General features: G+C 40.9%; 1 protein-coding gene across 1 annotated transcript; it reads right to left on the bottom strand.

Annotated features, from left to right (window-relative positions):
- Window positions 1-10833: 10833 nt before the first annotated feature.
- LOC101344060 (40S ribosomal protein S26-like) lies at window positions 10834-11309 on the bottom strand. The gene is given in 2 exon segments (XM_012557783.2): window positions 10834-11036; window positions 11039-11309. Coding segments are annotated over 2 exon segments (345 nt in total). The 3' UTR covers window positions 10834-10962.
- Window positions 11310-15981: the final 4672 nt, after the last annotated feature.

Below are 15981 nucleotides of genomic sequence, written 5' to 3'. Positions count from 1 at the left end.
CGAGTATTGTGTGATTGTCCACCATTTTGTCATCTGATGTGATTTTCCTATGTGTTGTAAATCCTAGCTATGATGTTAATGAGATGGGATTAGTGGCAGTTATGTTAATGAGGCAGGACTCAATCTACAAGATTAGATAGTGTTTTAAGCCCATCCTTTCTGAGATACAAAAGAGAGAAGCGAGCAGAAAGACATGGACACCCATACCATCAAGAAAGCAGCACTGGGAGCAGAGCACATCCTATGGACCTGAGGCTCCTGCATGGAAAAGCTCCTAGACCAAGGAAAGATTGATGACAAGGACCTTCCTACAGAGCTGACAGAGAAAGAAAGGCTTCCCCTGGAGCCAACACCCTAAATTTGGACTTGTAGCCTCCCAAACTGTGAGAGAATAAATTTATCTTTGTTAAAGCCATCCACTTGTGGTATTTCTGTTATAGCGGCACTAGATGACTAAGATAGTATGTTTGCATCTTTCAGCACTATGTCAGATAGTATTCTATAGTGATCCATATGGTTTTCACTGGCTAATTTTCAGAAGTATATTACCAGGCTTTTTTACGTAGTCTCTCTTAGTCTGGAAGCTCTGCTGAAACCTGTCCACCATGGGTGACCCTGCTGGAGTTTGAAACACTGGTGGCATAGCTTCCAGCATGATAGCAACATGAAAGCTACCACAGTGCAACAACTGACAGATAGTGGTGAGATTATAATGGTAACTACTATTTGTTGAGCATCTACTATGTGCCAAGCACTATGCTAAATTTTTATACATTATCTCTGATCTTCACAGCAACCATATGAAGACAGTATTATCTCCAAGTTACAGATGAGAGAATTGACCTTCAAGGAAGCTAAGGACACACTACTAGCAAGAGGTGGATCCAGGGTCTAAAAGGAGATCTCTTTCTGGCTCTAGAGCCAGTTTTCTTCTGTTCTACTATACTTTCCTCTTAGAAAAGTAAGGTGGCCTAGGTCTTTAATTCCATCTTTGGTTCCTTGAACCAGGACTGGTTCCAGAAATGGAACTGCTCAGGCCATGGATCATGGGACATGTGGCCAATAGAAACCCTAAAGACAGTATCCCGAGGTGGAGCTGAAAGAAGAAACCATCAACAGCATCAACTAGAAGGAGTCAAGTACAGAGATAAAAACAAGTTGTGAGACAATGGGACAAATACTGGGGTCACCACAAAAATTTCAGGAGAACAGCCAATCCTGGAGCCTGGAGACATTTTTCTGAGATGCTTGATGTAGATGAGGGAGGTTTTTGTAGGATACCTACAGATTCTCTAGTATTTGAGAAGGGTACTTTTAAGGGTGTGGAACCAGTTTGGACCCTTCTCAGTGAGTCCTTTGATCTTTGATGACTCCTGTTCACCGATGGACCCATTACTGGCCCTGCTCTCTGTTTTCCATATCCAGGAAGCTGCAGCTCTGTGGATTGGCCCCTTGTATTAGTTTCCTGTGACTGCTGTTACAAATTTCCACAAACTTGGTGGCTTACAACAGTGCACCTTTGTTCTCTTAGAGTTTTAGAGATTTCACTGGGCCAAAACCAAAGTGTTGGCAGGCCACACCCTTTGGAGGTTTTTCTTGCCTTTTCCAGATTCTAGAGCTGCATTCCTTTTATTCTTTGGCTCATGGCCCCTTCCTCCATTTTCAAGGCCAGCATCTTCAAGTCTCTCTTTGCTTCTCCTTTACATTGCATTCTCTGTGGTCTAACTCTCTTATAGGGACACTTGTGATTGCATTTAGGGCCCACCTGGACAATCCAAGCTAATCGTCCCATTTGAAGGTCCTTAATCACATCTGCAAAGACCTTTATTCCCATATAAAGTCATATTCACAGGTTCCTGGGATTAGGGCCTAGATATCTTGAGGCTGTTTTTGCCTACCATACTCTTGCACCATTTTTATTCAAATATGTATATCTTGTGTTTTTCTCTGTGAGGGCTTGTACTTGCAAATAAACTGATTCATTGCCTGGTTCACTTATACTGAATGTCAAATCATTCATAAATTTCTGAACAGAATTTTTTTTTAGCAATTTGTCTTTGTGGTTTCCATGAACCACTCACTTCCTCAGAATCTGTTACATTGTTCTAGGAAGGCACAAAAAATGGTTAGCATTTATGTTTTATCACAGATATAAATTCTTTGGATGACTCATGGGGATTCTTACTGTGAAATCACTGTTCTCAGAAGCTTCCTTTTCTAGGAACCTGATATGCTTTCACATTTTCTATTTAAAAAATACCTTACTTCTCTACTTCTGTTACCTACATCTAGCCAATCCCTGTCAGGAGTGACAGGAAGCTCATTTCCGTCTGAGGTCTTGCTGGCCCCAGGACACCTGTTGCGCTGGTGGTGAACATGAAATATCAGACATGCTGCCCCTGCCCCCCAGAATGCCAGGTTGAAGGCTCAGCTGCTCCTCAGACCCAGGATCTTCATGGCTTTCTCCAGATGCCTAGAGTTCCCTCTCTTCTTGCTTTTCATCTTCCACATGATTCACATTGTGTGAGGCTTTAACTCCAGGTCCCAGGAGAGCATTTGTATTTGGTAGCCATTTGTAGTCAGTTCATTCAACACATGTATGTCAAGTGCTTACTAGTACCTGGCCTTTTGCTCTGTGCTGGGCATTCAAGGATGAATGAAGTGCAGATCCTGCCTGCAGAATATTGAGTTGTTTAGTTAAGATATGATAATCCTGAGTATTAGTCCCTTTTAGCTGCACATGACAGAAACCAAATTCTCACTGACTTGAACGTTAAAAAGAATATACTGATGTATGCAACTGAAAAGTCCAGGGATAGCACTGTGTATCAGTCAGAGTTCAGTCAGAGGAGGAGTAAATCAATCAAATGTACATACACACTAAGGGATTTATTACAAAATTTGACCCCACGCAATTGTGGAAGCTGGTTAAACAGTCTCTGTAAGGTTTTTGTCTTGGCTTCTGATGCTGGAGCTTGAAGTCTTTAGGGCTAGCAGTCAGGAAAAGGGAGCTGGATATAAACTGGGATAGAGGAAAGACAAGTGGAACCCATGTCAGTCTCTTACCACCTCCAGACCATGCTGAAGTACTGTTGGGGTCCTGCAGGAGAATAAAAACTGGCATCCTTTGTCATGAAGCTAAACATGCACCTGGTTCAGGAATTGGCAAAGCAGAAACAGAATCCAAGTGAAGGTGGAGCAAATGTAAACTTGGCAGCTGCCCTATAACAACGAGGTGAGCCAGCAGATAAATGACACCACGTATACACAGAAACAGTATTTGGTGCCCCTGCCCTGAACTTTCAAGTGTAAAAATAATATGGCTGCCGTCCCTTTACTTTCCAAGTCCCATGCAAATTATCTTTTATGTTCCACCCTGTCATGGATTGAATTGTATCCCCCAAAAAATGTGTGTAGCAACTAGGCTAGGTCACGATTCCTAGTATTGTATGACTGTGTTATCCGATGTGATTTCCTTATGTGCTGTAAACTCTACCACTATGATGAGATTATATGTGATCTCCTCATGTGTTGTAAATTCTATCACTGTGATGAGGTTATAATGATGAGGTTGACAAGATCAGTGTCTTAATGCAATCTCTTTTGAGATATAAAATAGAGAAGTGAGCAGAGACACATGGGAACATCATACCACCAAGAAAGCAGTGCTGGGAGCAGAGCTCGTCCTTTGGACCTGAGGTTCCTGCACAGAGAAGCTCCCAGACCAAAGAAAGACTGATGACATGGACTTTCCTCCAGAGCCGATGGAGAAGGCATTCCCCTGGAGCTGATGCCCTGAATTTGGACTTGTAGCCTACTGGATTGTGAGAGAATGGACTTTTCTTTGTTGAAACCATCCAATTGTGGTTATCTCTGTTAGAGCAGCACTAGATGACTGAGACACACCCTAACCAGAAACATACAGGGAATTCTGGGAGACGTAGTGCAGCTTAGCCAAGCTGACACATTACAAAGTCACTCCATAATGGCATAAGGAATAGCTGACTGGAGGTGTTCAAACAATGATTTCTCAGCTCTGTGTTTCTGTCTTTTGGTTTTATTTTCAAGAATACAGAGGAAGTCAGCACAACAGGACCAAAGCAAAAGCTAAGCAGTTGTCTGGACACATCCAAATACTTTTAGGGACAGAGTAGCTGAGGCTGGGGCCTTGGGACCATAGTTTTAGGGGACATCTAGGTCAATTGGCATAACAAGGTTTATTAAGAAAATGTTTTACATCCCACTTTGGTGAGTAGCATCTGAGGTCTTAAAAGCTTGCGAGCAGCCATCTAAGATACATCACTTAGTTCCATCCCACTTGGAACAAAGGAGAATGAAGAAAACCAAAGACACGAGGAAAATACTAGCCCAAAGGACTAAAGGACCACATGACCCAGAGACTCCACCAGCCTGAGACCAGAAGAACTAGATTGTGCCTGGCTATCACCAATGACTGCCCTGACAGGGAACAAAACAGAGAGCCCTGAACAGAGCAGGGAAAAAAATGTAGATCAGAACTCAAATTCATGTAAAAAGACCAGGCTTAATGGTCTGACAGAGATTGGAGGAACCCCCAAAACTATGGCCTCCAGACTCACTGTTAACCCAGAACTGAAAGCATTCCCGAAGCCCACCCTTCAGACAAAGATTAGACAGGACTATAAAACAAAAAATAATACACGTGAGGAATGTGCTTCTTAGTTCAATCAGATACATGAGACCAAATGGGCAGCTCCTGTCCCAAAGCAGGACGAGAAGGCAGGAAGGGACAGGAACTGGTTGAATGGACGCAGGGAAGCTGGGTGGAAAGGGGAAGTGTGTTGTCACATTGTGTGGATTGCAACTAATGTCACAAAACAATATGTGTATAAATTTTTGTATGAGAAATTAACCGGAGCTGTAAACTTTCACCTAAAGCACAATTAAAAATATATATATATTCGGGAGAAATAAAGCTGGCAAAAAAAATAATAAAATAAAACATACCTCACAGGATTATAGGGAAAGTGATAGGAGAAAATAGATGAGCAAAGTGCTATAAAAAGTATATACATATACATGCATTCGAGTGTGTGTATGTGTGTAATACATACAATTTTTCAAATAGTTTCTAATTGTATGAAAGTCAAGTGTAGATTTGGCAGTTGCCTGAGTAAGTTAAGTGATATGGATAATATGGATACTTTAAAATAAAAAATGCCTCCCTTGGTTTTAGGAGAAAGGATCATTTTTCTCCTCCACAGTCCTGCCATGGAGTCTATACAAAACTGACTTTCATGATTGCTAGGAAATCAGAAACAAAAGATTTTGAGGAAAAAATAACAATGGCTACTTATTATTAAATGCTTACTCTATGCTGCCCACTCTATGGAAGCACTTTGCAGACATTATTTCCCTTCCTCTTTATTACAGTCCTGTGAAACAGATGGTTTCTTATAACATTGTACATTATGCCTACATTTATGCACAATTTTATTGTTCGAACTGAGGTTCAAACTTAGGTCTGTCTGACTTTGGGGCCCTTAATCTTAATCAGAATCATATTGGCTCTGAAAAGGAATTCATGTTTCTTTTCTGCCCTTACTCAAACTTGCAGCATTTTGCTTTGCTGTTACCAGTTGGCTCATGTGCTAGGGCTGGTCTGTGAGCCAGTCCCTATGTACCCCCCTATACAAGAGTAGACAGTCACTGGAGGGTGACACAGACCAGTGAAGGAAAAATTCTGAAAGGAAAGGGCAAAAGAAACTTGGTAAATAAAGCACTTTTGGGACTTAAAAAAAAAACAAAAAGAATCCTTCTATCAGTTCAGCTTCATAAACCCAGTGAAAACTCAGTAGTTCTAACAAGTCCTGGAGCTAACACTCATTGTCTCTGGCCCAGGGAATGCAGCACCCTCATTTGGCAGCTTGGGATCTCTTGTCTTCTCCTGAAGTCAGATCACATGGCCTTCCCCATTCTAATTACCAAATCGGTTGCTATTGAGTCAATTCTGACTTACGGAGACCCCAGGTGTTTCAGAGTAGAATTGTGCTATACAGAGTGTTCAATGGCTGTGACCTTTTGGAAGTGGATTGCCAGATCTTTCTTTTGAGGTACCCCTGAGTGGATTTGCATCCCCAAGTTTTCAGTTAGTAGCTCAGTGCTTAACCATTTGCACGATCCAGGGACTCTTCATTCTAACAGCAGGCACTGGGAATACATAAGGGGTAGTATTCCAAGGGAAAATCAAGGTGTTAATATTAAAAAAGCAGGATAAACCAAAAATAAAAGTCCACTAATACAGACGGGAAATTCAGGGAAAGGTGTTGCTATATGACATGATTATTTCAAATACGAAGGCAGTTGGATGCACAACAGTAATTATGAGGCTGGAATCTGGAGGCTGTGGACATCACAGCTTTTATTGTCTTTATTGGCTCTTCTATTGTCCAGCTATGTGGCCTTGGGCAAGTTGATTAACCTCTTTGGATCTAAATTATCTCATTTGAAAAATGAGAATGCTAGACTAGATTCATTCACTGACCCAGTGTCTTAGTTATCTAATACTGCTATAACACAAATACCACAAGTGAGTGGCTTTAACAAACAGAAGTTTATCTTCTCACAGTTTAGAAGGCTAGAAGTCTGAATTCAGGGTGCCGGATCTAAGGGAAGACTTTCTCTGTTGGCTCTGGGGGAAAGTCCTTGTCTCTTTGATCTTCTGCTCCTGGGCAATCTTCATGTGGCTTGGCATCTCTCTTCCCCCATCTCTACTTGCTCGCTTGTTTGTTTAATCACTATTATATCTCAAAAGACATTGACTCAAAACACACCGTACACTAATCCTGTCTCATTAACATAGCAAAGACAACCCATTCCCAAATGGGATTATAATCACAGGCATAGAGTTAGGATTTACAGCCCATATTTTTGCTGAGACACAATTCAATCCATAACACCAAGAAAGCATTTATTGAATGTTTAGCCACATGCCACACACTATGATGAACAAGAACATACGCCTGCTCTTAAGGAGCTTGTCATTTAATGAGGAAGACAGACAAGTAAAGTTATAATACAGTGTAATGGATGCTGTACAGGGAGAGAAAAGAGTGCCTATTTGGGGCAGTCAGGGGGAGGTTCTTAGGGAAGGACAGCTGAAAAGAATCTTTTTTTTAAAACTGCTGTAAAAACATAGATAACACAATATTTGTCAGTTCAATGTTTTTAATTTGTACAATTCAGTGACACCATTTACATCAATAACATTGTGGTAGCCATCATCAATATTCATTGCCAAATTTCCCATCATCAATGTGTGTGAGCTTCATGACAAAGGGCACCAGTTTTTCAACTCGATGTTTTCTAAATAATAACTTCCCCTTTCCTGTTCCCTTCCACCTTGTTAACCACTATTAAACTTTGATCTCTATGCATTTGCATATTCTAGATATTTTGGTAATATCATACAGTATTTTGTCCTTTTGTGACCTTTCAGGGTTCAACTAAGTTGTAGCATGTATCAGAACTTCATTTCTCTTTATGGCTGAAGAACGTTCCGCCGTATGGATACATCACATTTTGTTTATCCATTCATCTGTTGAACATTCGAAGAGAGTTTTTTAAAGGAAAAATAGGATTTTATTAGCTGATAGATTGGGGGAGGTCATTTCAGTTGGTAGAGACGGTAGATGTAAAGGTTCAGAGGTGTGGAAGAGCATGTCACATCTGAGTCGAACCTTGAGTAGTTCAGAATGGCCAAATGTATGGCACTTGTAGACAATAATAGATAAGGCCTTTGTGAAGGATTTGAACAAGGAGTGCCTTTTATGCCATGCTAAGGAGTGTGGCCTTCACCCTATAGGGGGAGGAGAGATAGGAAAACTTTTTGAACCGGGCTGTGTTAGGAGTGATATTTTAGAAACTAGGTGCCAGTGAGGAAGAAGGAAGTGAGAGCAGAAAGTAGGGAATTAGCTAAGAAATCATTTCTAGTATCCAGGTGAGAGAGGGCACATGACTGGACTTGAGTAGTGGTGTTCTGTTTGGAGATAAGGGCTATTTAGGGGCTGACTTGTCAGGATGTAGTGCTTTGTTGAGTGTGAGGAGAGAGGGGGAAAGAGTAATGCCAATTCCCAGGATCAAAACCAGATGAAGAGGTGGAGTTGTTACCATTCAGAATGGAAAAACCAGAAGAGTAGGTTGAGGGGAGTGAGACAGGGATGTTGAGTTCAGTTGGAGGCATGTTGAGTTGAATGATGACCAAGTGGAAAAGTCCACAAGGGCTGAAGCTTCTATCTAACTTTAAGAGTTCTCGATTTTTTTTTGGGTTCATTTCAGTCACACAGCTTTTCATTCTCATCATGATACAAGGATATATATCATGAAGACACAAGGACTCAAGAACTCCTTAGTAGACATGATCTATGTGTATATTTTAATGTACTATTCCCAACATTTAGTGGGAAAGCACTTGTTGCATTTCATGATTTCATACACCAAAGGAACTAAAATAATCCCTGTATTCCTAATTCCCTTTAATTTCAGAGGAAAATCATAGAATAACAAATAAATGTTTTTGATAACTGTTCAAAAAGTGCTTTCTCCACTTCTTATTATCTGAAATAACAGTCTGTGTGATGAATTATTTTAGCAAAGAAATATATCCTTTTTTTCCTTCAAATTGCTGTAAGTAATGCATTATTACTAATCTTCATTCCAAGAAAGTAAAGGATATACCAAATAATCAGATTGTTACACTGCCGTGAGAAAGTTCCATTTCCAATTAAGTGAAATCATTTCATTTTTTTTAAATGATTGTGAAAATGAATTTGCCCACGATTTTGGGAGCACTTGATTCAATTTGAAGAGATTTTTATGAGACACATTCATCTGGAACAGATTTGAACATGACTGGCAATTTTTCTTAGAAAAGTTCATTAAGGTTAGAATTCATCTTTTCTTGGGTCTCTAATAGACAGAAGCCCAGAAGACCAAATCCAATCTTCACGTTCATGTAAGTTTTCTTTTGGGGCTTAGGAAGGCCAATGAGCCACTACAGTTTTATTCATCTGCAATAGTGGAGGGAACATCTTGTTTCCTCCTTAACTCTTTCTTAAATTGGATTTATTACTATTTGATTGGAGCCAAGATTCAATGATTTTTAACAGACCAAATACATGGATTCTCTTTGTTTATGAATTAGAACACAAAATACTCATGATATTGACATACTGTACCTACATGTGCACATATGCCAGGGCTTCATTTACATGAAATATTCCCCTTAAATCCTTTCAGCAATTTTGCCAAGTAGGCATTACTATTTATATTTTATAAAGGAGAAAACTAAGGTTTAAAGAGGTTAAATAATTATTTTAAGTCACTAAGTTTAAAATTTAAGTTTGTTTTCATCTGAATCCTATGCTCTTTTCTCTTCTAAATAACTTGTGTGTTTTATACATGGGCATACATTATAACTTACAGGTGGTTGTACAAAGTAGAAAGAACACTGGATTACAAGTTAGAAGTAAGAAGTTCTCATCCTGGCTTTACTGTTGATCGCTTAAGTCTTCTGCAACAAGAGTGTCTGAATCCATAAAATAAAGGTAATGGCATCTTCTCTATTCTTCCTGTCTTAAAATGTTGATATGAGGGTGTCTTAGTTTTGGAGTGCTGCTGCTGTAACAGAAATATCACAAGTGGATAGTTTTAAAGACTAGAATTTATTTTCTTACAGTACAGAAGGCCATAAGTCCAAATCCAGGGCACCAGCTCTAGGGGAAGGCTCTCTCTTCATCTGCTCTAGGGGAAAGTTCTTGTCTCAGCTTCTCAAGCCACTGCATTCCTTAGTTCCTTGGGGATCTCCAAAAATGTGGCATCGCATCTGTTTTTCCCACATTTGTGCTTGCTTTTCTCTGTATCTGATCTGCTCTTTTTATATCTCAAAAGTGATTAGGTTTAAGACACACCCTACATTGATATGGCCTCATTAACATAGCAAAGAAAGCTTTATTCACAAATATAGGGGTTAGGATTACAACACGTATTTGCAGGGACACTGTTTAATACATAACAGAGGGTCATATGCAATGATGCTTAAGACAGTGTTGGTATCATAGAAAAAAGATTGGAGGAGTCAGAAACAAGAATTGACATCCCAGCTCAACTAGTGGCCTAGCAGCTCTGCAACCTTGGGCAAGACACTTTACAATCTAATTACAATTTCCTCATTTATTAAATGGGAATATTTACCTATAATCCAGCAATCTTACATGATAAAATACTATTAAAATTTAAAAAGCCATTTTTACAGAGAATTTATACAATGTTCTTCCTCTGGGCAGAATTTGTACTGGAAAGCAGAGCATAAGTAAGAAGATTACTTAATATGTGTATAAGTTTTCTATTGCTGCTGTAACAAATTTTCACAAACTTAGCTGCTGAAACAATAAAATCTTATTATCTTGAGTTCAGTAATGGGGCCTTGGTGGTGCAGTGATTAAGAGCTGCTGAGCACAAGATCAGCAGTACGAATACACCAGCTGCTCCTTGAAAACCCTATGGGGCAGTTATGCTCTGTCTGTAGGGTCACTATGAGTCAGAATTGACTCAACAGCAACGAGTTTTTTTGTTTGTTTTTTTTTGTTTGTTTTTGTTTTTAGTTTAGTAGGTCAGAAGTCCAGCATGGTTCTCACTGTGCTACAATCAAGGCATTGGTAGGACTGTTCCTTTTTGGAAGTTGCAGGAAAGAATCCATTTCCTTGTCTTTTCCAACTTTTAGAAGCCACCTGCATTCCTTCACTCATGGCCCTTTTCTACTGTTTTCAAAGTCAGCAGAGTTGCATCTCTCTGATCCTTCTTCAATTGTCAAATCTTCAACCATAGCCAGGAAAGTATCTCTAATTTTTTTTAATTTTTTAAATACAATTGCCATTTTCTTTTCTTTCAGATTAGTTTTTCTTCAGTCTTTAAGGACTCAAATCTTTACAAGGGCTTTGGTGGAGGTCGTGGGACAGCACCTGCAGGTCTACATCAGAGTGGAGGTGTTCAGTCTTTTGGGCTTCAGGAGGATGGTTCCTGGTCACCTTGCTGTGATTGGCACAATCCATGCAGTAATATAGCTTCACATATAGCTTGGGAAGAACACAGGTGTTGAAGACACTTGCTTCAGAAATTTCCCTGACTGCTGTGGCATCTACTATGTTTTCAATGAAAAACCTTTTAATGGCCTTCTCCTTGGGCATGCGGTGGGCATAGTTCATGCAGCCAATGAGCTGCACGTGGCCGTGGCCCTTTTTGGCACTACTGTTATTCCTTCTTTTCTTTGTCATTTTGAAAGTGAGGACCCACAAGAGGCAGATGTTCTGATTGTAAAGATTCATGTGACTAGATTGGGCCTATCTGATAATCCTTTTGCCATGTAAATTCATATATTCACAGGTTTTAGGGATTGGGGTAGACATCTTTGGGAGGCCTTTATTCTGCCTATGACTGTGTATAACCTAATGGAAGTGTTAGTTACAGAGTCACTGAAAAAGTGATGATCTTTTTTTGTCAGATTACCCAGCATTTGATCCCTGACTAGAATTTTATTTAACAACATTAAATCTTCAGCACATTTAATCTGCCACAGAAATTGTTTGCATCAGACTATCAGCTCATCATCACTAATTTAATTATTTACTGCTTTTCGAAGGACATTTCCTTGCTGCAGAAAAGAGATTCTTGGAAGTGCTGGCAGAAGCATGAACTATATGAAAAAGAGCAACGCAGGAAAATCAGAACTGGAAACTTCTAAGTAATATTAGAACAATCTCACTTCTCAATAGCTAGATTATTTTAGCTATGTAACTTGAGTTGATTCACATCTTATGCAATCATTGATGAAGTTGGAAGGAGGCTTTGATTCCTTTTAACCTACTTGCTAATGCAGGAATCTGTTCAACACTAATTCTCACCTGAGGTCCAGTGGCTCTTTTTGGAATATTTTATGGGACAGGACATTCTGCTCACTGTGAGGTGGCTGTAGATGTTGCAAAGATCTTCCTTGCTGTCCTGGAATCAGTCTTTTGCTTTTTCTACTCCTTGAATCGACTGCTGCCCTTTGGAGAGACTAGGAAGGGAATCTCCCCCATACCACTTTCCTTATTTCAGCAACACGCCTTAGTTTCTTCAGTCATTCCCCAAGTGAAAACACTGGCTGAATGAATGAAGGTAGGTAGACATTAGTGGGCTTATTTTACAAATGAGGAAGTTGATGCTCATATAGGTTTAATAACTTGCCCAGGGTCACACAGTTAATACATGACAGAGCCATGCCTCGAGGAAAGATGTGCCTGACCCCAAAGCTACTGATTGATTCTCAGAAGTGGAGATCTGACATTTAACAGACAGCTGTTAGGTTGGTCAAGAGTGTGTTAGATAGAAGCTGGCCCAGATAATTAGATCCAGAGGTCTGAATTCAGGAAGATGGAATGGTTAATATATATTTTTTTATATAAATATGTGTGGGAGATAAAAAGTATGAAAACGTGATTATAACCTGAGAGAAGTAGAGGAAGAGTTTAATCTTTTTAAGATCTAGGACTTTAAGACCTAGAATAAATATTAGAAATCAGTTGATCTCAAGTGTTTTTTGATTACTTTCTATGTATGTCTACTCATAACCCCTTCTCAATCAGAGTTCACAGTTAAGAAATAATCTTTTTATAGGATACATATTTTTAATATTTATTTCTAATTAAGGTACTGGGTTTGTCAGATTTTTTATATGGTAATTGTTACTTGAACTATGAGAATTGACACCTAGGTTAAAATGCACCCAAAATTGAATTCACAGTTCAGTGTGTCTTTTCCCAAGACAGACTGCAAAGAGATACTTCCCTTCATCTGGACAGTTGGTTCCTATTATTACAGTTTAAGTTTGTGTCTGATTCCCTGTCCCCAGCTTAAGGGGTTGGGAGAGTATGGTTAAAGTTTAGTCCAGAAGGTGAAGTTTCAGTAGGTCCAAGACAATCTCAAGCTATGGAACCCATAAGAATCAAAAGTTTACCTAAAATCAGAGGTTGTGTGTGTGTATGTGCATGTCTGTGTGTGTACATGTTTTTATGTACCTTGGAAGTCCTGGCGCACAGTGGTTAAGAGTTTGGCTGCTAACTGGCTGCTAACCAAAAGGTCAGCAGTTCGAATCCACCAGCCACTCCTTGGAAACCCTATGGTGTCTCTTCTGTCCTATAGGGTCACTATGAGTCAAAATCAACTTGACGTCAATGGCTTTGTATTTTTTTGTTTTTTGGAAGTAGGGTAGGGTCTGTAAGCTACAGAAGAGTGTCCAAACAATTATTAAACAAGGAAAACCCTCAGAAACACGTTTCATGATCCGGAACAAAAGACAAGGGATTACCGTGCTAGGACGACTGACAGGTAGGATCACATGTGACAGATCACATTAATTGGAGGAAGGGTTCTTTTATGTTAATATGTTGTGCGCAAGAGAAATGATATTTAATCTCCAAGCTGGACCAATCCTTTGGTTTGGGCCGGCAGCAAGAAATCTAGGGAATGGTGAAAAAAATTGAAGTCAGGTGCGGGGGAAGTATCTTCCTTGTAGGTGGTCAGCTGTTTTGGACCATAACCCCCTGTGAGAGAATCCAGACCCTTGAGTGAAGTACAGCAAAAGCTAGTCAAACTGCCAATTCCTCGGACAACAGGTGTCAGGATTCAGAGCTGGGTCTAATTCCACCAAGTAAACAGAAATGTCAATCCAGAAGTAGTCAAAGCTGAGGCCTAGTAACAGCTTGAGAGCCAAATTGGTGGGAGTTGGGGGGGGGGTGTCATAGCTCAGTGAATACAGGTATAGTTGCCCCAGATACCTGGCTTTATGGCAGCTTAACTATTGCCAAAACCCTCTCAAGAAATTCCCAATGTACGTATTATCCTGGTAAGGGCTGATTCAGCAAAGAAGTTGAACTGCATTCATCTGAGTGAAGCACCCCAGTAGCTGCAGCCCAGTTAAGTAAGGAAGACAGAATCTAAGAGCAGAACCTGGTTTTCTTCTCTGCCCAGAGCTTTCTTGTTGCTCCCTGGAACCAAAATAATTTCATGCTCCTCAACTTCTTAGTGTCGTGGATTGAATTGTGTTCCCCCAAAATATCTGTCAACTTTTTGACAGGCCATGATCTCCAATATTGTGTGATTGTCCACTTTTGTCATCTGATGTGATTTTCCTATGTGTTGTAAATCCTATCTCTATGATGTTTATGAGATGAGATTAGTGGCAGTTATGTTGATGAGACTCAATCTGCAAGTCTATATTGCGTCTTAAGCCAACTTTTTTGAGATATAAAAGAGAGAAGCGAGCAGAGAGACATAGGGACCTCATACCACCAAGAAAGCCGTGCCTGGAGCAGAGCTTATCCCTTGGACCTGGGGTGCCTGTGCCTGAGAAGCTTCTAGACCAGGGGAAGATTGATGATGAGGACTTTCCTCAGAGCCGACACAGCTTCCCCTGGAGCTGACACACTGAATTCAGATTTCTAAAATACTGAACTGTGAGAGAGTAAACTTCTGTTTGTTGAAGCCATCCACTTGTGGTATTTCTGTTATAGCAGCAATAGATAATTAAGACAATCAGGTATCTCCTGCCAGTACTTTATCAAAACTGCTTCTTTGGGGGGCCAAGATGGTGGAGTAGTCAGATGCTTCCGGTGGACCCTCTTATAACAAAGACATGAAAAAACAAGTGAATCGATTATATATTACAAACTAGGAGCCCTGAACATCAAAGGCAAAGTTGACGAACCAGACTGAGTGGGTGGGGGAGGAAGAGACAGTTCAGAAGCAGCGAGGAGTTGCCATACCTGACCCTGTGAAAGCCTGAGCCCTTCAGGCCTGATCAGCTCATGGATGCACAATGAGGCAGGCAAGCAGTGGTGCTCGAGGGCATTTTCCACACCAGGAGAGATCAAGCAGGAGACAGTCTACTCAGCCACCCAGAACCAGTGAGAAGCAACCCTTGATCAGTGAAAGATAAGTACCGGCATCCAGTCTACTGCTCATATCAAAAAGACGCCACTTAGGGAAAAAACTCTCTCCCATTTACCTACCTGCTCCCTGCTCTGCACTGGGTCCTGAACCAGCTTCAGAAATTGCTGACTCCCCTGGGCCGGAAGTAGGATCTGTCACACGCCCTGAGCCCTTCTCCCTGTCTTGGAGAGTGAACAAATTAACAAACAGGGGAAAAAATAAACTGCCAGCTTCCCTAAGCCAGGAAGTCAGGATAGGTACAGCTCCTTGCCTAGGCACAGGCATAAGGGATCCATGGACTTTGAGTGCCTTTCCTCCTGCGTAGACTTGGGTGGGCCCATTTCAACAATGTGGGCCCTCATTACCGCAGTACAACAAGGTATATACCTGAAGTCTAACTTCAACTGTTTCAGCTGTGAAGTGGCCAGTTCGTAACATTTCACACTGCTCTGCCCATTAAGCAGGGTCTTCACCTACCCACCTCAGGGGCCTGAGGACTGGTGGCTCCACCTACGCCACCTAGCCACCTGTGACAGGGGCCCAAGAATAACAGGTGCCCCCCAGACCTTACAGCCAGCAGCACTGTGTGCTCATAGTCTGGCTACAAAACCCACCCACCTACATACTCTAGGGAACAGGAACACACCTTCCTTCTGGACACTCAGGGGTGGTCATCACAGCCCTGCGTTGCTCAGAGTGTGTCACCCTGCTGAAACTAGATGCCTGTGCCTACGCCAATCACCCATCCCTGTCTAGGACTGTAGGTGAGTGCCTACACCACACACTTGGTGGCTAACTACCTGGGCACCTGAGCTGAATCCATACAGGAGGAGTGGGTGGACTCCTGAGCTCACATACCTAGTTACAGATCTAACCACCTGGTGACAGGACATTAGAGCTTCAAAGGTGCCAATAATCAAACTAGCTCATATGAGCAGCCTATCTGGGCATATCAAAACAAAACAAGAAGCTAGGACA

This window comes from Trichechus manatus, unplaced genomic scaffold (genome assembly GCF_000243295.1).
Source record: "Trichechus manatus latirostris isolate Lorelei unplaced genomic scaffold, TriManLat1.0 scaffold00119, whole genome shotgun sequence".
Lineage (NCBI taxonomy): Eukaryota > Metazoa > Chordata > Mammalia > Sirenia > Trichechidae > Trichechus > Trichechus manatus.
This window is presented reverse-complemented; position numbering and strand designations above follow the sequence as displayed.